Below are 23,276 nucleotides of genomic sequence, written 5' to 3' on the forward strand. Positions count from 1 at the left end.
GAGACAAGTGAACAGATGATCACAGCGCGGCTATGAGGCCCTGGAAGCACGGGTGAGGAGGTGGGGGTGGTGTGTGCAGAAGAGGAGTGGGTAGAGCAAAGCAAGCCTGGGGCCTGCTCCACACCGGAGGAGGGGCGAGTCCTCCAGGCCTGAAGGCTTTCAGCCTTCCTCACAGACCTGTGTTCCCACTGGCTACAGTTTCCTGTTTGGTACTTTTTGTCCTCCCCCTGTACTGTTACTTTGTCGCTGGACTCCTCCAGGCAGAGGCCCACACTCTGAGCAGTCACAGGAAAGAGCGGTGGGTGTGCAGCCGGACGTGGGGGTGGAAAGTGGGGCCAGGGACAGCAGACACCACACTCCTTCCTGGAACTTGGCTTAGAAGGGAGAGAGAGGGCTACCTGCAAAGGAGCCCAGCGGGGCTTGTGAGAGGGGCTGGCGTGACCACGCTGGAGAAAGAAGCTATGTGCTTCTTGGAGAAGGGCCCTCGTGATAAAGGTGCAGGGCCACACCCATGCACACTCAGGCTTGATGGTCCCAGCTCACAGCCTTCGCTCACCGCCGCTCATGCCTGAGTTGCATCAGAACGCAGATTGCTGGACCTCACCCCTCAAATTTCTGATTCAGCGATGCTGGGGTGGAGCGCAAGAACCCACATTTCTAACAAGTTTCTGAAGAGGTGGATGCTTCCAGCCAGGAACCCCACTTGAGAACTTCTGCCTGAGGTGAATCCTGGCTCTGCCATCAGCTGACCATGGAAAGTTGCTGGATGTCTCTAGGTCTCAGCTTACTCTTCCAGGCAATGGGGATAATGATTATGACTACATCACAGGTTGATGGAGGGCCACATACAGGTTAGGGTTAGTGTTACAGCCAGGGCAAAGAACAGATGGAGCCACACAAATCAAAATATTGAAATATTGGAAAATGGTGACTTAGGTTTGCAAACTTGTCCTACCTTCAGTACTATGGCCCTGGTACACTGTAGTCAGGGGCACGGCCCTGGTACACTGTGGTCAGGGGCATGGCCCTCTTAGACTGTGGTCAGGGGCACAGCCCTGTTATACTGTAATCAGGGGCACGTCCCTCTTAGACTGTGGTCAGGGGCACGGCCCTGTTGTACTGTAATCAGGGTCATGGCCCTGTTTTACCGTAGTCAGGGGCATGGCCCTCTTAGACCATGGTCAGGAGCACGATCCTGTTATACTGTAGTTGGGCACGGCCCTGGTACACCGTGGTCAGGGGCGCAGCCCTCTTATACCGTGGTCAGGGGTGCGGCCCTGGTACACTGTGGTCAGGAGCACGGCCCTGTTATACTGTAGTCAGAAACACAGCCCTGTTACACTCTAGTCAGGAGCACAGCCCTCTTAGACCTAGGTCAGGAGCACAGCCCTGTTATTCTGTAGTCAGGAGCACGGCCCTGTTACACTGTAGTCAGAAGCCCGGCCCTGTTATACTATAGTCAGGAGCACGGCGGCCCTGTTACACTGTAGTCAGAGGCAGGGCCCTCTTATACTCTGCTCAGGAGCACGGCCCTGTTACAGCCATGGTCACCCCCAGGCCTTCATGCTGCTGATGGGATGTGACAGATGTCCCTCTGATCCCACAGCCAGGTCTCAGTGAGCCTGCAGGCCACTCACGTGTGATCCAAGGGGATCCCTTTCCACAGAAATGGACCTGGATTCTCCACCAGGCCTCTAAGGCTGGTGCCCTCAATCTGGCAGAGAGCCAGCCCACTCCTCCACCCCCAAGCTGAGCTTACTGGGTCTTCAGGTTGCCTCTGTACACCTTGCAGCCCATGGCAGGCTGTGTGCACCCGGGCTAGCCTAGCACAGGGAACTCTTTATTACAGCAAGGCAGTCTTTGAGGGATGTGGCGAGGGAGGCTGGGAGGCAGGTGGAGAGCGAGGCAGAGAGGGTGGCTGGGATGAAGACCAGGAGGAAGGCCTGAAGGGAATTGGAATGGGAGACCAGGAGAGAGGCTGGGAGAAACGCTGGGAGGAAGATGGAGTGGGGGGTGGAGTGGGAGGTGGAGAGGGTAGCTGGGAGGAAGAGGGAGAGACAGGTGGACAGGGAAACGCGGGGTCTGCGGGCTTGGCCCTCCCTTGTCTGTTACTCCCTTGCGCAGGGGGCACAGGGCAGCTGAAGCTCAGGAAGATGTCCTCCAGGGAGATTTGGTTGACTGAGTAGTCCTCCAACATGTACATCGTCTTGGCTTGCTCCATAATGCCAAACACCTGTGGGAAGAGAGGGGGCCACTGTGGACGGCAGGCACAGGGGAGCGGGGGCGGACGCAGCAAGGGGTGGGAAGAGGAAAGGTCTCTGAGATTGTTACAGAGCCCCCAGAGGCCCATTCCTCTCTCAGCTGCTCCCAGACCACCTCTCAGGCAGTCAGTCCTACGGAATTCAGCTGTCTGGGATCTGAGGGAAAGGGACCTGGCTGGGAGTGGTGCCAGAAGCAGAGGTCCCGCTGGGTCCTGGCTTGCTGTGTGCACTGGGCATGTGGCATGCCCTCTTTGAACCAGCTCCCCTCTCTGTGAGATGAGGGGGCAGAAGGAGCTGATCTCTGAGGTCCCTTCCAGTTCAAATATACTTATCAAAATTTTCTATGAAATTCACATGAATGTTGCAGCAGGACTGAATTGGACTTCCACCGGAAACAGAGAACTCTGAAAGTGCACGACATCAGAGGTGTGCTCCCTGGTGTCCAGGTATGTGCTCACCTTCGCCCAGCTGAGGTCATCGCCGGGCAGGTGGTAATGGACCATCCCTTGGTGCTCATCCTCCAGGACGCTGCCTGCACAAAGGAGAGACCATGTCCCTGAGGGCCAGGCTGGACGGCCAGGGGAGGGTGGCATTCGCCCCGGAATCGTGACTCCCGTTCCAGTGCTCAGGGATGCACAGACGCACGGCGCCCTCTGCAGCACATACCTGGGAAGGTCAGGCCCACGAACGCCTTGAACTCCTCCAGGGCCTCCTGCTGCCCGTCACTCCGGATCTTGGCCCGCAGGGAGTAGCCGCTGCCAAACTTGCTCTTGAGGTGCTGTGGGCTGCCCAGGCACTTGAACTGACCCTGCACCATGATGGCCAGCCGGGTGCACAAGGCTTCACACTCCTCCATGCTGGGAAGAGGGGGCGGAGCCTGATATATCAGCGGGGAATGCTGATGCCTGCCCTCCACGCCAAAACCGTGCACCTAGGAAAGTGCTGACGCCCAGATCAAGCTGTTCCTGATTCCACGCTCAGGGTGTGGCCCACTCGCCTCACAGACTCTTCACTAGAGGCTGACAGATCTTCTGTCCACCCAGCCCCTCCTGGCCCACCCGGCCCACAGCCCCCATCCTGGCTGAACCTGTGGGAGGTGATGATGATGGCCTTGCCGGACTTTCGGGCCCGTGCCACAGTGCCCCAGAGCAGACGCCGGGCCACAGGATCCATGCCAGTGGATGGCTCGTCCAGGAAGATGACCACAGGCTCTCCTAGCAGGGCAATGCCAGCACTCAGCTTCCGCCTGTTGCCGCCACTGGGGCCGAGGGGGAGAAATTGGGTGACTGGCAACCCTAAGTTTCCAGTGCAATCTTCCCTGCTTTTTCCTTTGCTAAGAAAGTGCTCATGTGCCCTGGTGGGGCCTTTAGTAACATGACCCACTACCCGCCCCCAGGGGTACACTGTAACTCAGCTGTCCACTCAGCATCTAAACCGTTCTCCTGGGCATAGGGGTCAGTCCAGGCTGAGCACATGGTCCGTGGATCTCCTCTGAGGGCCTCTATGGGTGTCGCAGGGTAAGGGCATAGAACCATTTTAGCTAACTTCTTTTAAGAAGAACACATAGCATTTATGATGTAAAGTAAAGTGAAGTAAAAGTGAAAGTGAAGTCGCTCAGTCGTGTCCGACTCTAGCAACCCCATGGACTGCAGCCCACCAGGCTTCCCTGTCCCTGGGATTCTCCAGGCAAGAACACTGGAGTGGGTTGCATTTCCTTCTCCAATGCATGAAAGTGAAAAGTGAAAGTGAAGTCGCTCAGTCGTGTCCAACTCTAACAACCCCATGGACTGCAGCCTACCAGGCTCCTCCATCCATGGGATTTTCTAGACAAAAGTACTGGAGTGGGGTGCCATTGCCTACTTCCCAAATGTTAATTTATTTAATCATCAAAAGATGCAGGGAAACATGAAAACATGATTGAAACAGAAGTTAACAGAAGAAAGAGGGCACCGTCCTCTAACTCCTGGGCGCCCTGATCCAGTTCTGCTAACAGTCTGCAGGGGCACTGTGCACAGCTCAAGGGGCGGCCTGGGACTTGGGACCGAGTAGCCTTGCTTTGTTTAAGCTAACGGGAATTGGGTTAGGATCACTGGTGACGAAAGACCCAGGAAGACCCCACGCTCTTCAGTAGAACATCAGCTGCTCAGATGGCTCACACAGAGCAGGGTGCGGGAGTGTGGGCGTGCAGTGCAAATCTGCTGCAGGTCAGAAGCCCTGGTGAAGTGGCAGGAAGAGTAACAGCTGTGGTGCGTCAGCCCATCCTCAGCCAGGTAACCAGAGGAAACAGGGCCATGGGACAGCCCAGGCCGCTGACCCATTCTCACAGAGCAGAAAGGCCACCTCCCTGGAAACCTGCGCAGTGGTGAGGACCACACAGTTCCCCCAGGCACAGAGCCAGGAGGCCTTGCCCTACCCCCCAGCACTGAACAGAACCACAGCACATCTTATTTTGGGACGGGAGGGCTGAGGGGGCCCCGAGTCTCACCTGTAGGTCTTCACCAATTTGTCGGCGTACGTGTACATGAGCAAGTCATCAAGAATTTGGTCCACACAGGAGCTGATGTGACGCTCAGGGATGCCCCGGAGCCGGGAGAACATGACCAGCGTCTCCTTGCCCGTCATGTGGTCCAGCAGGGCATCGACCTGGGGACAGTAGCCGATCCACTGTCGCACCTGGAATTGGAGCACAGCCCAAGGGGAAGGCGGGTCAGAAGGAAAGCTCCCCACTGGGCAGGGGCCTGGCCTCTGCCTCATGCACACCCACAAGTGCCAGGTGAACAGACATGTGCCAGGGGCCACCAGGGACACTGGGGAGCCTGGATGCAGCACTGGCTGCTGGCGTGAACCCCAACCCCAGAGGGCGCATGTGGATCTGGAGCACTTACAATCCTGCCTGCCCAGCAGGAAACCTCAGTGTCCACAGTTGCCCTATCTCTTGCCACTTTCCAAGAGTATGGTCGGCAGAAGACACTTTATTTTTTCCCGTTTAAGCATATTTTCTATTAGACAAGTAACCCACAAATACATTTTCTTTGTGAGGGTGCTGGAATCTCTTGTCCGGGGCCTGCCCCAGGTGGTGCAGTCACATCGGTGCACTTCCAGACTTCTGCATGGCTGCATAAAACAACTGGGTCACCCTTATTTACCATTCCACACTTACCATTTTACCATTCTATCATTTTAATTCAATGTTATGTATTAAGGATCAGCCGTGGTCAGTAAATATTAATACAAACCTACTTCAACTTGGGCTTCCCAGGTAGCACAATGGTAGAGAATCTATCTGCCAAAGGAGGAGGCACAAGAGACAGTTTCAATCCCTGAGTTGGGAAGATCCCCTGGAGAAGGAAATGGCAAGCCACTCCAGTATTCTTGCCTGGGAAATCCCATTGACAGAGGAGCCTGATCGTGGGGCTGCAGAGAGTTGGACACTACTGAGCAACTGAGCACATAAGCCTATTCCAACTCAGTTTGATTGTGACTTAATCATTAAGATTTAGGTTCAGTTCAGTTCAGTCGCTCAGTCGTGTTGGACTTTGCGATCCCATGAACCGCAGCACGCCAAGCCTCCCTGTCCATCACCAACTCCTGGAGTTTACGAAAACTCACGTCCATCGAGTCAGTGATGCCATCCAGCCATCTCATCCTTTGTTGTCCCCTTCTCCTCCTGCCCTCAATCTTTCCCAGCATCAGGGTCTTTTCCAATGAGTCAACTCTTCGCATGAGGTGGCCAAAGTATTGGAGTTTCAGCCTCAACATCAGTCCTTCCAATGAACACCCATGACTGATCTCCTTTGGAATGGACTGGTTGGATCTCCTTGCAGTCCAAGGGACTCTCCAGAGTCTTCTCCAACACCACAGTTCAAAAGTATCAATTCTTCAGCACTCAGCTTTCTTCACAGTCCAACTCGCACATCCATACATGACCACTGGAAAAACCATAGCCTTGACTAGACGGACCTTTGTTGGCAAAGTAATGTCTCTGCTTTTTAATATGCTGTCTAGGTTGGTCATAACTTTCCTTCCAAGGAGTAAGCGTCTTTTAATTTCATTGCTGCAATCGCCATCTGCAGTGATTTTCGAGCCCAGAAAAATAAAGTCAGCCACTGTTTCCACTGTTTCCCCATCTATCTGCCATGAAGATTTGGGTTGGCTGTTTATAAAAGATTCAGGCACATGTGTGATATTTCCGAGTTTTTGCTGTTATGAACTTGCAGCAAACCAGGCTCCTCTGTCCATGGGATTCTCCAGGCAAGAATACTGGAGTGGGTGGCATGCCCTCTTCCAGGGGAGTTGACCATAAACGCATGGGTTTATTTCTGAGCTCTCTATTCTGTTCCATTGTTCTATGTGTCTGTTTTTATGCCAGTACCATATAGTTTTGATTACTGGAGCTTTGTAGTATAGTCTGAAGTCAGGGAGCATGATACCTCTAGTTCTTTTATCTCAAGACAGTTTGCTAACATTTTTTTAAAAACCATGAGTGGGTACTGAATTTTCATCCAATGCTTCTTCCGCTTCTATTGATAAATATTTTTCTCCTTTCATCTATGAAGGTAGTGCTTTATACTGGTAGATTTCCTACTGTTAAATCTCATTTCTGGAATAAGCCTGACAATTGTAATTTTTACTCTTTCAATATCCTGCTGAATTTCTATTGTCAATATCTTCAGTTCAGTTCCGTTCAGTGGCTCAGTCGTGTCTGACGCTGTGACACCATGGACTGCAGCACGCCAGGCTTCCCTGTCCATCACCAACTCCCAGAGCTTGCTCAAACTCATGTCCATCGAGTTGGTGATGCCATCCAACCGTCTCATCCTCTGTTGCCCTCTTCTCGTGCCTTCAATCTTTCCCAGCATCAGGGTCTTTCCCAATGGGTCAGTTCTTCACATCAGTTGGCCAAAGTATCAGAGATCCAGATTCAGCATCAGTCCTTCCAATGAATATTCAGAACTGATTTCCTTTAGGATGGACTGGTTGGATCTCCTTGCAGTCCAGAGGACTCTCAAGAGTCTTCTCCAACACCACAGTTCAAAAGTGCTCAGCTTTCTTTATACTCCAGCTCTCACATCCATACATGACTATTGGAAAACCAATAGCTTTGATTAGACGGACCTTTGTCAGCCAAGTAATGTCTCTGCTTTTTAATACACTGTCTAGGTTGGTCATAGCTTTTCTTCCAAGGAGCAAGCGTCTTTTAATTTCATGGCTGTGGTCACCATCTGCAGTGATTTTTCAGCCCAAGAAAATAAAGTCTCTCACTGTTTGCATTGTTTCCCCATCTATTTACCATGAAGTGATGGGACCAGATGCCATGATCTTAGTTTTTTGAATGTTGAGTTTTAAGCCAGCTTTTTCACTCTCCTCTTTCACTTTCATCAAGAGGCTCTTTAGGTCCTCTTCACTTTCTGCCATTAGGGTGGTGTCATCTGCATATTTGAGGTTATTGATATTTCTCCCAGCAATCTTGATTCCAGCTTGTCCTTCATCCAGCCTGGCATTTCGCATGATGTACTCTGCATATAAGTTAAATAAGCAGGGTGACAATATACAGCGTTGACATACTCCTTTACCAATTTGGAACCAGTCTGCTGTTCCATGTCTGGTTCTAACTGTTGCTTCTTGACCTGCATACAGATTTCTCAGGGGGTAGGTCAGGTGGTCTGGTATTCCCATCTCTTGAAGAATTTTCCACAGTTTGTTGTGATCCACACAGTCAAAGGCTTTGGCGTAGTCAATAAAGCAGAAGTAGATGTTTTTCTGGAACTCTCTTGCTTTCTCAATGATCCAACGGATGTTGGCAATTTGATCTCTGGTTCCTCTGCCTTTTCTAAATCCAGCTTGAACATGTGGAAGTTCATGGTTCATGTACTGTTGAGGCCTCACTTGGATAAATTTGAGCGTTACTTTGCTAGCATGTGAGATGAATGCAATTGTGGGGTAGTCTGAACATTCTTTGGCATTGCCTTTCTTTGGGATTAGAATGAAAACCAACCTTTTCCAGTCCTGTCCAAATGCATGTGGACATTCAAAAGTCACTGAGTTTTCCAAATTTGCTGGCATGTTGAGTGCAGCACTTTCACAGCACCATCTATTAGGACTTGAAATAGCTCAGCTGGAATTCCATCACCTCCGCTAGCTTTGTTCGTAGTGATGCTTCCTAAGGCCCACTTGACTTCAGACTCCAGGACATCTGGCTCTTCTAGGTGAGTGATCACTCTATCATGGTTATCTGGGTCATGAAGATCTTTTTTGTATAGTTCTTCGTGTATTCTTGCCATCTCTTCTTAATATCTTCTGCTTCTGTTAGGTCCATACCGTTTCTGTCCTTTATTGTGCCCATCTTTGGATGAAATGTTCCCTCGGTATCTCTAATTTTCTTGAAGAGATCTCTAGTCTTTCCTATTCTATTGTTTTCCTCTATTTCTTTGCTTTGCTCACTGAGGAAGGCTTTCTTACTCTCCTTGCATTTGGAACTCTGCATTCAAACGGGTATATCTTTCCTTTTCTCCTTTGCCTTTCTCTTCTTTTCTCAGCTATCTAAATATCTTACTTAAGGCTTTATGTTCCTATATGAAGTTGGCCTATGGCTCATGTTGGACACTGTTTGTTTGATTTTCACTTCAGATTGGGTAGCACCCCGTCTTCTCTCCTGTGATTTGGAAGAGGTATACAAGAAGGAAATAACTGCTTGGTGGTGGCTGGTAGACTTGCCCATCAATCCCTTTTAGCCTGGACTCTTAAGAAAGGGGAGATCTTCAATCATTATTTGAAATTTACCTCCAGTGTTGGTCTATATAGGCCTTCAAATTTATGAACAAATTTTTGGATAGAAGGCTTGAAAATGTTATAATTTGATGCAAAGAAAATGAAGGAATGTGCTATTTCTTACACACCTGAGTCTGGAGTAAGCCTACTGCCATAGGATGGCCACAGAGCCCTGCTCAGAGCACGAGGCCCCATGGACCAGGGAAAGTCCCACAGTGGAGCCGAACGATTCTGAGACAGTGAATGACTTTGATAGAAATGCATGTGGACATTCAAAAGTCTCTGCTGACTTTTGGCGTACCAGCAGATTCTGAAAAGAATTGTTGTTCAGTTGCCAAATGATGTCCAACTCTTTGCAACTCCATGGACTGCAGCACGCCAGGCTTCCCTGTCCTTCACTATCTCCCAGAATTTGTTCAAATTCATGTCCACTGAGTCTGTGATGCCATTCAACCACCTCATCCTCTGTTGCCCCCTTCTCCTGCTCTCAATCTTTCCCAGCATCAGGATCTTTTCTAATGAGTCGGCTCTTCACATGTGATAAGAATATATTTTAGGAAATGTGAAAGAATGTTTAAAAATATTTGCACATGTAAAGGGTGGTAAGCAGAAAGCTCACAAAGGAAGAGAGCAAGGATGTAGATTTGAGTTTGCTAATGAGATTAATCCATGTGGGATTTCTAGGAGAAAGTGAAGTGAGGAGCATGTTGAACTATATTTCCTACCATGAATTTTCACAAACTTCCAGGAGGTGATGTGCAGACAGATTCCAGGAAGACTGAAATCCAGTTTCTTGCCAGTCAGACAAGAGGAGGGTCTTGTAGGCAGATGCCGCTTGATTTTAAATAATACAAAGAAATGTAACATTCCTTTTCATCTGAGTTTACAGAGCAGGTTTGTACTTGCCTCTCAGTGAGCTTCAATGAGTTGGATGGATGACTGGTGGTGACAAGGCTAGCCGGTGGGGCTGTCATGACCACCTGCCCTCATCCTGTCTTGTCGTGTCTTTTATTCCTTTGCTTGTTCATTCCTTCTTCCTTCTTTCAGTAACAGCTTATTGATATATAATTCACATATCATACAATTCACCCATCAAATGTGTTCAATTCAGTGGCTTTTAGTGTATTCACACTGGTGGGCCACGATCACTGCTGCTGCTAAGTCGCGTCAGTCATGTCCAACTCTGTGCGACCCCATAGACGGCAGCCCACCAGGCTCCCCCGTCCCTGGGATTCTCCAGGCAAGAACACCAGAGTGGCTTGCCATTTCCTTCTCCAATGCATGAAAGTGAAAAGTGAAAGTGAAGTCGTTCAGTCGTGCCTGACTCTTAGCGACCCCATGGACTGAAGCCCACCAGGCTCCCTCCGTCCATGGGATTTTCCAGGCAAGAGTACTGGAGTGGGGTGCCATTGCTTTCTCCTCCATGATCACAATCAATTTTATAACATGACATCGCTCCTCCCCAGAGAAACCTCAAATCCATGAAAAGTTACTACTCATTTTCCCCAGAACGCCCAAGCCCTGGCAACCATCGATCTGCTTGTCACCATGGATTTGCCTGTTCTGGGTGTTTCATATAAACAGAATCACACAATCTGTGCCCTTTTGTGCTCTGCTTCTTTTGCTCTGCATCCCGTATTTAAGGTCCATGCGTAGTATAGCGTATGTCGGTGCTTCATTCCTTTTTTATGGTTGAATGATATCCTTGCGCATGGATACATCACATTTTGTTTATCCTTCATCTGTTTGTTAGTGGACATTAGGGTTGATTCTACCTTTTGGCTACTGTGAAAAATGCTGCTATGAACATTCATGTACAAATTTTTGTGTGAATGTATTAACGGTTTTTTAGTTCTCTTGGATATATATACCTACGAGTGAAACTGCTGGGTCATATGGTAACTCTGTTTTAACCTTTGAGTATCTTCTCTAATAATCTCAATCTTCCAATTGAAGTCTTTCATCCATTTGTATGTAATGTAAGTACTAATGTAATTGGATTTGAATCTACCATCTTAGGGCTATCTACTTGTCCCGTATGTTCTATATTCCTTTTTCTCTCTCACTTTGTCTCCTATTGCACTGATTATTTTCTATGATCCACAGGGCTGCCTGAGAGTCTTCATGACATGGCCGTTAGTGTTCCCCAGAGTGAGTGCTGTGAAGGCGAGTATACCCAAAAGAGAAGCTGCTGTGTCCCTCATGACCCAGTCTCAACAGTGGCATACCACTTCTTCCACAGTATTCTGTCAGTCACACAGACCAACCCTGGTACCATCTGGGGTGATCTTCTTAAGGGTGTAAATCTCAGGAGGGTTACTAGGGGGCTGTCTTGAAGGTATACCACAATGTTTCTTATCTTCTTCTGTATATTTGTTTTCTACACTTTGATTCTCCATGCTTCATTCTAAATTATTTTTTTGTGGGGAGGAGTTGTTGTTTAGGTACACGTGCATGGTTATTATTATTATTTTTTTAATGTGCACCAAACACTGCATTTCAAGTTGTTTGCTGAAATCATTTGAGGCCTAGGATGTGAGCCTCTTCTGCCAGCTCCTGACATTTGCTCCTGCCAGGCACCTGGGAGCAGTGGTGGTTGAGTCACATCAATTCCATTTCAGGGACTGATAAGAGTCCAGGTTGTTCTGCAATTCTTGCATGAACTTGTCCAAGTACAGTTCATCCCTACACCTGGGATGCAGCCCTCCAGGGTCCTGACTCAAGGAAAGGATGCTTGCATCAGGCCTCCCTATGCCCCAGAAGGGTCATCCTGAACTCCAGTGTGGGCCAATTCAAAACTAAGGGCAAAAAATATTCAGAGCTCAGCAACCCAGCCTTGAATGGGCCACCTCCTTGGGTCCCCGTCCTCTCCTACCTCTTGGCTCATAAGTCTTCACTATCTTTTTAGTTCTCTGAATCCTTCAAAGACATGTTTCCAAAATTTGGTCCTATTTTTCTAGTTATTAATGACCACCAGGAAAGGGATTAGAGTTACCTGATTTGCCATTACCAAAAGACTTGTCCATAATTTTTAAAATAATAAAAATTAAAATTAATAGTAAATGGCTCCTAGCCATGAGATGCTTATACTGGGTATGGTTGTTCGGCCAAGCAGTGTCTGCTAAAAGGTGACAGAGAGTAATAATTACGAGCATGGATTCTGGAACTAGCCCATGTTGATTCTTCCACCTTCTCTCTAAACTTTATGTTGGTCATGGACAGTAAAGCTAGTACAGTGCATGCTGTGAATGGTACAGCTTCGACTAGACCCCTGTAGTTTGGTGTCCTTGTACGCCTGTCATTGAATCCACTGTATACTGACCCCACTCCCCCACCATCATTACACTTAAGTCACTGCATGGCAACGGCTGGTTCTCATGATCATAAGCTCCTTGCAAGTGAGAGTCACTGGGCTTACACAACTGTTGGCATACACTAGGCGTTCAAAAGTTGTTTCACTGAATTGGTGCCAATGATGGAAGTAGACCCCAAGAAGGGGGTCAGGTGTAAGGCATATACTAAATTTGACTATGTCTTTGTCAAGCTGTTTAGAAGGGATGTATATGCAGGTCTGAAACACAGGACTGGGACTGGGCTGAGGGTGTGACTACTTGGGAGCCATCAGCAGACAGAAGATAATGGGAGTCAGCATAAGGAATGAGATTGGGGGGGGTGGGGACAGTGTGTGTGGAAGGACAAAGACAGTGGGCTGATGCTGCGGCCCTGGGGAGCAGTGCAGTCTAATGGGCTAGAGGAAGAAGATCCACCACAGGAGTCTAAGGAAGAAGTGCCAGTGAGAGAAGAGCCAGAAGAAAGGAGAAGCTATAGGAGCGAACAAAAAGGAAAGCTAGAGTGTGAAGGAGGGAAAGGCCTGCGTTAAGAAATGCTTCAGAGAAGGCAAGGAAGCTGAGGCTGAAAGTTAGGCATGGCCTTGGCTCGGGAAGTGCAGTGGGCACAGGGTCAGGGAGGACAGATTCCAGGGCTCACTGGGAGGGAGCATCCATGGACCATGACTGCCAGCTGGGTGTCCTGAGTGGTGCCTGGGATGGCGGTAGATGGTGCCACTCAGTCCTCCAGGGAGCACATGGGGAGTGGGGGAAGAGACGGGGGCTTGTGGGGACAGCTCATGGCTTTGGGGGTCCACTGGTCTTGAGAGGCCTTGGGTTTCAGGGACATTTTCAAGGCAATGTTGAGTAAGCAGCTTGACATACAATCTGGAGCTCAGAGAAGAGGTCTAGGAAGGAGCTATGGTTTTGGGAGTCAGAGATAAATTCGACACCTGGAATTTTCAAAGGTGGGCTTCATTCCAGCTCCCTGTCCCCAACCCTCTGTAACACTCACAGGTGTATTTCAGGGGACCCTCTTCCTGATACACCCACACCACCCCTAGGCTCATGCCCCCTCGTCCCAGGTCACCGCCTACCTTCCTCAAGTCAGAGCTGATGCTGATGCTGTTGACAAAGGCGTCCCCAGAGGTGATAGACTCTTCTCCAGTCAATATCTTGAAAATGGTAGTTTTCCCAGCTCCATTGAGGCCAAGAAGACCAAAGCACTCCTCTGCTTGAACAGTGAAGGAAACCTTGTTCACAGCCAGTGGAGGCACCTTCCTGGAATAGACCTGAGATAGCCAAGACAGAAGACAAGACACCCAGTGAGGAGGCCTGGAGCCAGCAGCCCGGAGTTTTCAGTTGCACTCCAGTTCTGCCCCCAGGGCTCCCGGACTCCGAGGTACCCAGGCTGGGATCTGCCTTCTCATCCCAGCTGCTGCTCCCAGTGGGCTCAGGAGGTCTTCTCTCTTCCTGCCCCTGCACACTGAGAACATAGTTCTCTAAGATAAGCCTCTTCCCTGCTTTCCTCAAAGCAAAGAAAACCACTTTGATGTTGCCTGAGCTGGTTTCTGGGGGCTTTTTTTTTAATATAAATTTATTTATTTTATGGAGGCTAATTACTTTTCAATACTGTATTGGTTTTGCCATACATTGACATGAATCTGCCACGGGTGTACACGTGTCCCCCATCCTGAACCACCCCCCACCTCCCTCCCCATCCCATCCCTCTGGGTCATCCCAGTGCACCAGCCCCGAGCACCCTGTATCATGCATCGAACCTGGACTGGCAATTCGTTTCACATATGATAATATACATGTTTCAATGCCATTCTCCCAAACCATCCCACCCTCGCCTTCTCCCACAGACTCCAAAAGACTGTTCTATGCATCTGTGTCTCTTTTGCTGTCTCGCATACAGGGTTATTGTTACCATCTTTCTAAATTCCAAATATATGTGTTATACTGTATTGGTGTTTTTCTTTCTGGCTTACTTCACTTTGTATAATAGGCTCCAGTTTCATCCACCTCATTAGAACTGATTCAAATATATTCTTTTTAATGGCTGAGTAATGTCTAGTCAAGGCTATGGTTTTTCCAGTGGTCATGTATGGATGTGAGAGTTGGACTGTGAAGAAGGCTGAGCACTGAAGAATTGATGCTTTTGAACTGTGGTGTTGGAGAAGACTCTTGAGAGTCCCTTGGACTGCAAGGAGATCCAACCAGTCCATTCTAAAGGAAATCAGTCCTGGGTGTTCTTTGGAAGGAATGATGCTAAAGCTGAAACTCCAGTACTTTGGCCACCTCATGCAAAGAGTTGACCATCGGAAAAGACTCTGATGCTGGGAGGGATTGGGGGCAGGAGGAGAAGGGGACGACAGAGGATGAGATGGCTGGATGGCACCACCGACTCGATGGACGTGGGTTTGGGTGAACTCCGGGAGTTGGTTATGGACAGGGAGGCCTGGCGTGCTGCGATTCATGGGGGTTGCAAAGAGTCGGACACGACTGAGCGACTGAACTGAACTGAACTGAATATTCCATTGTGTATATGTACCATGGCTTTCTTATCCATTCATCTGCTGATGGATATCTAGGTTGCTTCCATGTCCTGGCTATTGTAAACAGTGCTGAGATGAACATTGGGGTACATGTGTCTCTTTCAATTCTGGTTTCCTCAGTGTGTATGCCCAGAAGTGGGATTGCTGGGTCATATGGCAGTTCTATTTCCAGTTTTTTAAGGAATCTCCACACTATTCTCCATCGTGGCTATACTAGTTTGCATCCCCACCAACAGTGTAAGAGGTTTCCCTTTTCTCCACACCCTCTCAAGCATTTATTGCTTGTAGACTTTTGGATAGCAGCCATTCTGACTGGCGTGAGATGGTACCTCATTGTGATTTTGATTTGCATTTCTCTGATAATGAGTGATGTTGAGCATCTTTTCATGTATTTGTTAGCCATCTGTATGTCTTCTTTGGAGAAATGTCTGTTTAGTTCTTTGGCCCATTTTTTGATTGGGTCATTTATTTTTCTGGAATTGAGCTGTAGGAGTTGCTTGTATATTTTTGAGATTAGTTGTTTGTCAGTTGCTTCATTTGCTATTATTTTCTCCCATTCTGAAGGCTGTCTTTTCACCTTGCTTATAGTTTCCTTTGTTGTGCAGAAGCTTTTAATTTTAATTAGGTCCCATTTGTTTATTTTTGCTTTTTTTCCCAATATTCTGGGAGGTGGGTCATAGAGGATCCTGCTGTGATTTATGTCGGAGAGTGTTTTGCCTATGTTCTCCTCTAGGAGTTTTATAGTTTCTGGTCTTTTAGATCTTTAATCCATTTTGAGTTTATTTTTGTGTATGGTGCTAGAAAGTGTTCTAGTTTCATTCTTTTACAAGTGGTTGACCAGTTTTCCCAGCACCACTTGTTAAAGAATTGTCTTTTCTCCATTGTATATTCTTGCCTCCTTTGTCAAAGATAAGGTGTCCATAGGTGTGTGGATTCATCTCTGGGCTTTCTATTTTGTTGCATTGATCTATATTTCTGTCTTTGTGCCAGTATCTTACTGTCTTGATGACTGTGGCTTTGTAGTAGAGCCTGAAGTCAGGCAGATTGATTCTGGGGGCTTTTTAACAGCTAGTAACTATAGGGAAACAACTCTGTCTGTCTCTGTCTCCCTCCCCCTCTCTGCGTACATGTGTGTGTGCGTGTGCATGAGTGTGTGTACATTCCTGGCTGTCTGAAGAATCTCTCAGCACAGTCCCCACGGGCTCTTAGGGAGATTAGCAGGCTTGCTGTGGGCTTTCAGAGCCCACATCCCCTCCTTGGCTCCTCCACAGACTGCTTTCTAGATCCAGGAGAGACTCAACCATGTCCACCCTTCAGGGCTTCTGGGATCCATGGCTCCGGTGCCCCTCCTATCCCAGGCCTCCTTGTCCTCAGGGGCCCCTAGAAGACAATGGGGTGCTGAGGCACTACCTGCTGTCTCTGGGTGCACAAATGAGCTCAGATGCCATCTGTTCACAGAGGAAACCTCTCTCTGAGTCTTTCCCATAAAAACTCATCTGAATCCTCTGCCAGTGCAGTAGTCCCCTTATCCCCGGGGATATGGTCCAAGAACCCCAGTCGGAGCATGAAACCATGGATATCACAGGACCCTCTACTTACTATGTTTCTCCTATACATACATGCCTCTGACAAAGTGTAACTTATAAATTAGGCACAGTAAGGGAATATCCGAATTGACAACATCACTACCCTTGGGCTTTGGGGTAAGTAAAATGAGAAGTCCTTGAGCGCAAGCACTCGATACTGCGAAACTGGATCAGATAACTGAGCCGGTAACTAAGGGATGAAACAGCAGACAAGCTGGACAAAGGGGTGGAGTGGGACAGCTTGAGTTAACCATGCTACCCAGAACAGCACACAGCTTAAAACTTATGAACTGATATTTCTGGAATTTTCCATTTAATATTTTTGGACCATGGTTGACTGCAGGTAGCTGAAACCTCAGAAAGCAAAGCTGCTGATAAATGGGCACTACACTGTACTCCAAGTCAGTGGGCAGGGTCCTGGAGCCATGATGGCTGCTTCCCTACACAAGGATCCCCAAGAGTAATGGGGATGAAAAGTGAAGTAATGCTTTTCAAGCTACATCAGACTTTACCTTAGACAGTTCTTTAAGGACCAGTGGGTTTTTCTTACACAGATCTTCCCAAGAGTTCTTGATCATTTTTGCTTCCTCTTCCACATCTTGGTCTCCAGGCACAGACTCTGCATTCTGCAAAACAACCTGTTTTTCCCGAGATAAGGATGGCAGGTGTAAGTGCTTTTGCAAGGACAGGAGGAAGACATCAAGGTCCTTCCCCGTAACGTTGTGAAGGTGCCCGGCCATGCCAGTTCCCATTTGCACTCCACCACCCATTCTCAGGGACAGCCACAGGTAGTGCATGTTGACACGACCGTGATATGCTGGACAGGAAAGCATTGGTTCTTAAAGAAAACAAAAAAGACTTGAAGCCCAGAGGTGTCAAGATACAACAATCCCATTTTGTACAGGATTTCCATAATCATGGGGGTGGGGGAGGTGCTTTGCCACTGGAAGATATTCACATCAAGAACGGACACAACAGGCCATTCTCCTATCTGGCTCCTGAATGACTGAGGGGAGAGGTGTTACAAGCTGACTAGTTTTAGGGAATCCACGGCTGGCCAGGGTCACAGGGCCCAGGCCAATGCTCTTCCCCCTTCTCCCCTCAGGGCCTGGGGTCCTGGGGACCTCAGTAACCCCTCTGCTTCTGAAGGCAGGTTACACGATCTCCAGGCCCTCTGACTCTGAGAATCAAGGTTACTGCAGACTGCAGGAATTAAGCCGTGAAGCCAGCCCCTTATCTATCCTTACAGACTTACACTTGGACCCACTCACCAATTTTTGCTTCCAGTAGAGGCCAGAAAACCTGGCTTTCAGTTCCCATAAGACATTGGTTTCAATGAGGAAAAGCAGGATGAGGTACACGAGCCCTGAGATGGCAAGGGCTATCAGGTACTTCCCCATCCCGAGAGACTCCCAGGCATAGATGTCCTCCTGGACCACATAGCCCTCTGCTACAATGGGACAAACGGACACGATCAGATTACACAGAGCAGCTAGATTCCTACGGTAACAAATGTCATTTAAAAGGAGCATTATTGTCATCACTGTCGTCATTTCACCCCAGCAGATGGGAAACATATACAGTATTCTGCTTTTTTTGCTGGAACCAATGTTTAGCAAAAATTATTCAGTAAAGTAAAAGACTTCTCCCTATCCATATAACAGTTACTTGAAATGCAAACTATTTATATGTTTGATTCTTTTATCAATTATTAATCACCCTGTAACTTCAACTGACCACTCATGCAGAAACACTTAGCAGCCTCAAGTCTCCTATTTTAATCTGATTTGCCTTCAAATTTTCTTTTAAACACATGTATTTTTAAATTATACAATACACACTCATTGGAAAAAAGAGACACGTCTGAGATGGAGTCAAGGTACTTCTCCTCTCCCTACAGCGGTTTTATGTGTGTGTATATATACATACATATATACGTAATATATAATATACTATATATACATATATATATAATATATAATATACATATATATAATGTACTACTTCTATACTCTCTGGATATAATCTTTTAAAATACAAGTAGACTGATACTATGCATTATCTTCTCCAATTCATTTGTTTCAGTTCAGTTCAGTTCAGTCGCTCAGTTGTTTCTGACTCTTTGTGACCCCATGGACTGCTGCACACCAGGCTTCCCTGTCCATCACCAACTCCTGGAGCTTACTCAGACTCACGTTCAGCGAGTCAGTGATACCATCCAACCATCTCATTGTCTGTCATCCCCTTCTCCTCCCTCCTTCCATCTTTCCCAGCATCAGGGTCTTTTCCAATGAGTCAGTTCTTTGCATCAGGTGGCCAAAATATTGGAGTTTCAGTTTCAGCACCAATCCTTCCAGTGAATACTCAGAACTGATTTCCTTTAGGATGGATTGGTTGGACATCCTTGCAGTCCAAGGGACTCTCAAGCGCCTTCTCCAACACCACAGTTCAAAAGCGTCAAATTTTTGGCACTCAGCTTTCTTTATAGTTCAACGCTCACATCCATACATGACTATTGGAAAAACCATAGCTTTGATTAAACGGTCCTTTGTCGGCAAAGTAATGTCTCTGCTTTTCAATATGCTATCTAGGTTGGTCATAATTTTCCTTCCAAGGAGTAAGCATCTTTTAATTTCATGGCTGCTGTTACCATCTGCAGTGATTTTTCAGCCCAAGAAAATAAAGTCTCTCACTGTATCCATTGCTTCCACACCTCTTTGCCATGAAGTGATGGGACAAGATCCCATGATCTTAGGTTTTTTGAACGTTGAGTTTTAAGCCAGCTTTTTCACTCTCCTCTTTCACTTTCATCAAGAGGCTCTTTAGGTCCTCTTCACTTTCTGCCATTAGGGTTGTGTTATCTGCATATCTGCAGTTATTGATATTTCTCCCAGCAATCTTGATTTCAGTTTGTGCTTCATCCAGCCTGGCATTTCGCATGATGTACTCTGCATATAACTTAAATAAGCAGGGTGACAATATACAGCATTGACGTACTCCTTTTCCTATTTGGAACCAGTCTGTTGTTCCATGTCCAGTTCTAACTGTTGCTTCCTGACCTGCATACAGATTTCTCAGGGGGCAGGTCAGGTGGTCTGGTATTCCCATCTCTTGAAGAATTTTCCACAGTTTGTTGTGATCCACACAGTCAAAGGCTTTGGCGTAGTCAATAAAGAAGAAGTAGATGTTTTTCTGGAACTCTCTTGCTTTCTCAATGATCCGATGGATGTTGGCAATTTGATCTCTGGTTCCTCTGCCTTTTCTAAATCCAGCTTGAACATGTGAAAGTTCACGGTTCACGTACTGTTGAAGCCTTACTTGGATAAATTTGAGCGTTACTTTGCTAGCGTGTGAGATGAATGCAATTGTGGGGTAGTCTGAACATTCTTTGGCATTGCCTTTCTTTGGGAATAGAATGAAAACCAACCTTTTCCAGTGCTGTGGCCACTGCTGAGTTTTCCAAATTTCCTGACATGTTGAGTGCAGCACTTTCAGAGTACCATCTATTAGGACTTGAAATAGCTCAGCTGGAATTCCATCACCTCCGCTAGCTTTGTTTGTAGTGATGCTTCCTAAGGCCCACTTGACTTCAGACTCCAGGACGTCTGGCTCTTCTAGGTGAGTGATCACACTATCATGGTTATCTGGGTCATGAAGATCTTTTTTGTATAGTTCTTCTGTGTATTTTTGCCACCTCTTCTTAATATCTTCTGCTTCTATTAGGTCCATACCATTTCTATCCTTTATTGTGCCCATCTTTGAATGAAATGTTCCCTCGGTATCTCTAATTTTCTTGAAGAGATCTCTAGTATTTCCCATTCTATTGTTTTCCTCTATTTCTTTGCATTGCTCACTGAGGAACGCTTTCTTATTTCTCCTTGCTATTCTTTTGGAACTCTGCATTCAAATGGGTGTATCTTTCCTTTTCTCCTTTGCCTCATTGGCAAGAACTCCTTATTGCCAAATTCAGACTTAAACTGAAGAAAGTAGGGACCTACCTAAATCAAATTCCTTACAATTTTGATTAGACCATTCATGTAAGACCTAAATCAAATCCTTTACGATTATACAGTGAACGTGACAAAAAATAAATTCAAGGGATTAGATCTGATAGACAGAGTGCCTGAAGAACTATGGAAGGAGGTTGTTTTGTTTACGCATATACAACAGACATCAGCCATATGAGGACATATAGATCAAACTAATACAGATCTCTGGCGAAAGTAGATACATGGACGTTATAATGGCTAGTATTGTAGTAACTTTGGTTTGTAACTCCACTTTTTGTTTACTGTGTAACTTAAGAAACTGATGCATAAAAAACAACAATGAGTCTATGGTTCTGGGCACATAATGGATAAAGAGGTCTTGTGACATCAATAATTAAAAGGGATTGGGGAAAGGGCTGCATAAGAGCAGTTTTTCTATATTGTTGAAGTTAAGCTGATACAAATTCAAATTAGAGTGTTAATTTAAGGATGTTAAAATGCAATTCCCATGGTAACCACAAAGAAAATAGCTATTGAATATACCCAAGAGGAAATGAGAAACGAATTAAATGTTTCATGTGAGGCAACTAGAGTAGCCCAACTCAGAGAGAGTGGAATGGTAGTCACTAGAGGCTGGGGTGGGGCCGTTAGTGTTTCGTGGGTTCAGAATTTCAGTTCTGCAAGTTGGAGAAAGTTCTGGAGAGGATGGTGGTGATGGCACAACAATGTGGATGTATTTAATGCTACAGAACTGCACACTTAAAAATGGTTAAAATGGTAAACTTCACATGTTCTTCCACATTTAAAGAAAATAACTAATTTTAAAAGGTGTTGGAAAGGACGTGGACAAATTAGAAGCCTCATATGTTGCTGGTGAAATGTAAAATGGTGCAGCCACTGTGGAAAATAGTTTGGTGCTTCCTGAAAAAGCTAAACATAAAGTCATAAGACTCAGCAAACCCACTCCTAAGTATACACTCAAGAGAACTGAAAACAGGCTCACACAAAAATGTGTATGTGAATGTCCACGGCAGCATTATTCATAACAGCCAAAATGTAGAAACAATCCAAATGTCCATCAGCTGATGAACGGATACACAAACAGTAGTCCATCCATACAATGGAATATTATCCAGCCATAACAGGGAACAAAGTAGAGATGCACCCCACAACCTGGATGAACCTTACAAATACTGTTGCAAGTGAAAGCAGCCAGATACAAAAGGTCACACAGTGATTCCATTTACAAGAAATGCCCAGAACAGGCCAATCCATAGAGACAGAAAGTAGATTATTGGTTGTCAGATGCTTGGGGGAAAAGGGAATGGGAAGTGACCGTTAATGGATGGAACATTTCTTTATTCCAGGTGACGAGAATGTTCTGGAATTAAATGGTGGTGATGGTTGCACAACCTTGTGAATATACCAAAAACCGATGAATTGTATACTTTATAAAAGGGTGAATTTTATATGAATTATATCTTAATAAAAATGTAATTAGCACAGAAACCAACACAACATTGTAAAACTTAAAAATTAAAAAACAATGTAATTAACAAAAATCTGTTTGTCATACTCACAAACTTTACTGCACTCAATCTGGTCCAAGCTCTTGACCTTGCAAAACTTCTGCAGTTCAAAGTTGTAGTACAGGTTGGCTAAAGCCATCCCTAGGCAATGGCCTGGAAGCAGTAGGAACGTGTTATCCAGGGACTCTGAGATCTCTGTGTAGCCAAGGTCTGTGAGGGGAACAGAAAATATTAACCCTTCTTTCAGGAAGAAGTGGGTACATCCCCCAGCGACTCTCTAGGCCCACTGGGCCTCTTCTCCTCTATAAAGGGCTTGTTCTTTCTACCTGTGGCTGTATCTGTCTCTGCTCATCACACTCCCAGGCCCAAGACCAGAAATCAGGTTCTCCCTGACTCCCAGTGTTCCCTCTTCTGAGGCAGTCACCCAGCCTCTAAGCTGTAACTATTTTTCTTTTGCAGTACTTCCTGAAGTCATTTTACTTCTATTCCAACTGTTTATGCGGACAAGTCAGAAAGAGCTTGGTGTGTTTGAGAAAACCAGCATGGCATGGCTGCAGTAGGGGATGCACTTGTGGAAGTCGTGGCTTTGAAGGCTGGAGGCTTACAAATGAGTTAGGGCCAGACAGGAAAGCCTGGGGCACCAGCTTTGGATTTATTAGAGTGTCATTTTACAAGTAGATAAGGAGAACACAGTTGCTGTGTGGAGAGTTTGTGGAGTCAAAACCACCATTATTTGCAGATGCTGTACATTATCACATACCTAGAAAAGCCACAAGAATCAACCAAAGTGGTCCTGTGGTTAGAACTCTGTGCTTCCAATGCAAGGGGCATGGGTTCCATCCCTGGTTGGGAACTAAGATCCCACAAGCTTTGTGGCAAAAAGAAACAAGAAAAGAAAACAGACTCAAGGTCCCACAGGGGTGGGGCGGGGCAGCAAGCCGGGCTCGGCAGACGCGCACTATTATGCACAGGACGCATGAGCACCAAGGCCCTGCTGCACACAACAGGGCCCTGCAGCCGATATCCCCTGAGAAACCATGATGGCAAAGAATGCATATATGTGTAAATCATTAAGTCACTTTGCTGTACAGCAAAACTTAACACAACATTGTAAAACAACTATACTTCAATTAGAAAAAAGAAATAAAGGAGAGGTCAGTAAGTTGTCTGGTCCTAAAACAAATACAGAAACTGGGGACTCTTAAGAGTTTACAGAAGCCTATTTTTTATGTTATATTGGAAAGTGAAGAAATAAC

The 23,276-nt window shown here is 46.7% G+C and overlaps 1 protein-coding gene across 1 annotated transcript in view; it reads right to left on the minus strand.

The window, feature by feature from the left end:
• Positions 1 to 1,819: 1,819 nt before the first annotated feature.
• Positions 1,820 to 23,276, minus strand: part of LOC147345629 (ATP-binding cassette sub-family A member 17-like) — a 107,753-nt gene continuing 86,296 nt past the window's right edge. Inside the window, exons 23-31 of the mRNA XM_086376388.1 lie at positions 22,072 to 22,230; positions 17,774 to 17,952; positions 17,015 to 17,140; positions 13,453 to 13,647; positions 4,747 to 4,934; positions 3,349 to 3,519; positions 2,928 to 3,118; positions 2,720 to 2,793; positions 1,820 to 2,233 (exon numbers count right to left, since the gene is read on the minus strand). Of these exons, the coding sequence (XP_086232514.1) occupies positions 1,844 to 2,233; positions 2,720 to 2,793; positions 2,928 to 3,118; positions 3,349 to 3,519; positions 4,747 to 4,934; positions 13,453 to 13,647; positions 17,015 to 17,140; positions 17,774 to 17,952; positions 22,072 to 22,230 (1,673 nt within the window). The 3' untranslated portion in view covers positions 1,820 to 1,843. The remainder of the gene's footprint in view (positions 2,234 to 2,719; positions 2,794 to 2,927; positions 3,119 to 3,348; positions 3,520 to 4,746; positions 4,935 to 13,452; positions 13,648 to 17,014; positions 17,141 to 17,773; positions 17,953 to 22,071; positions 22,231 to 23,276) is intronic.

Source organism: Bos grunniens, chromosome 25 (assembly GCF_055505025.1).
Source record: "Bos grunniens cultivar Pamir isolate PY7600 chromosome 25, Bosgru_T2T1.0, whole genome shotgun sequence".
NCBI lineage: Eukaryota > Metazoa > Chordata > Mammalia > Artiodactyla > Bovidae > Bos > Bos grunniens.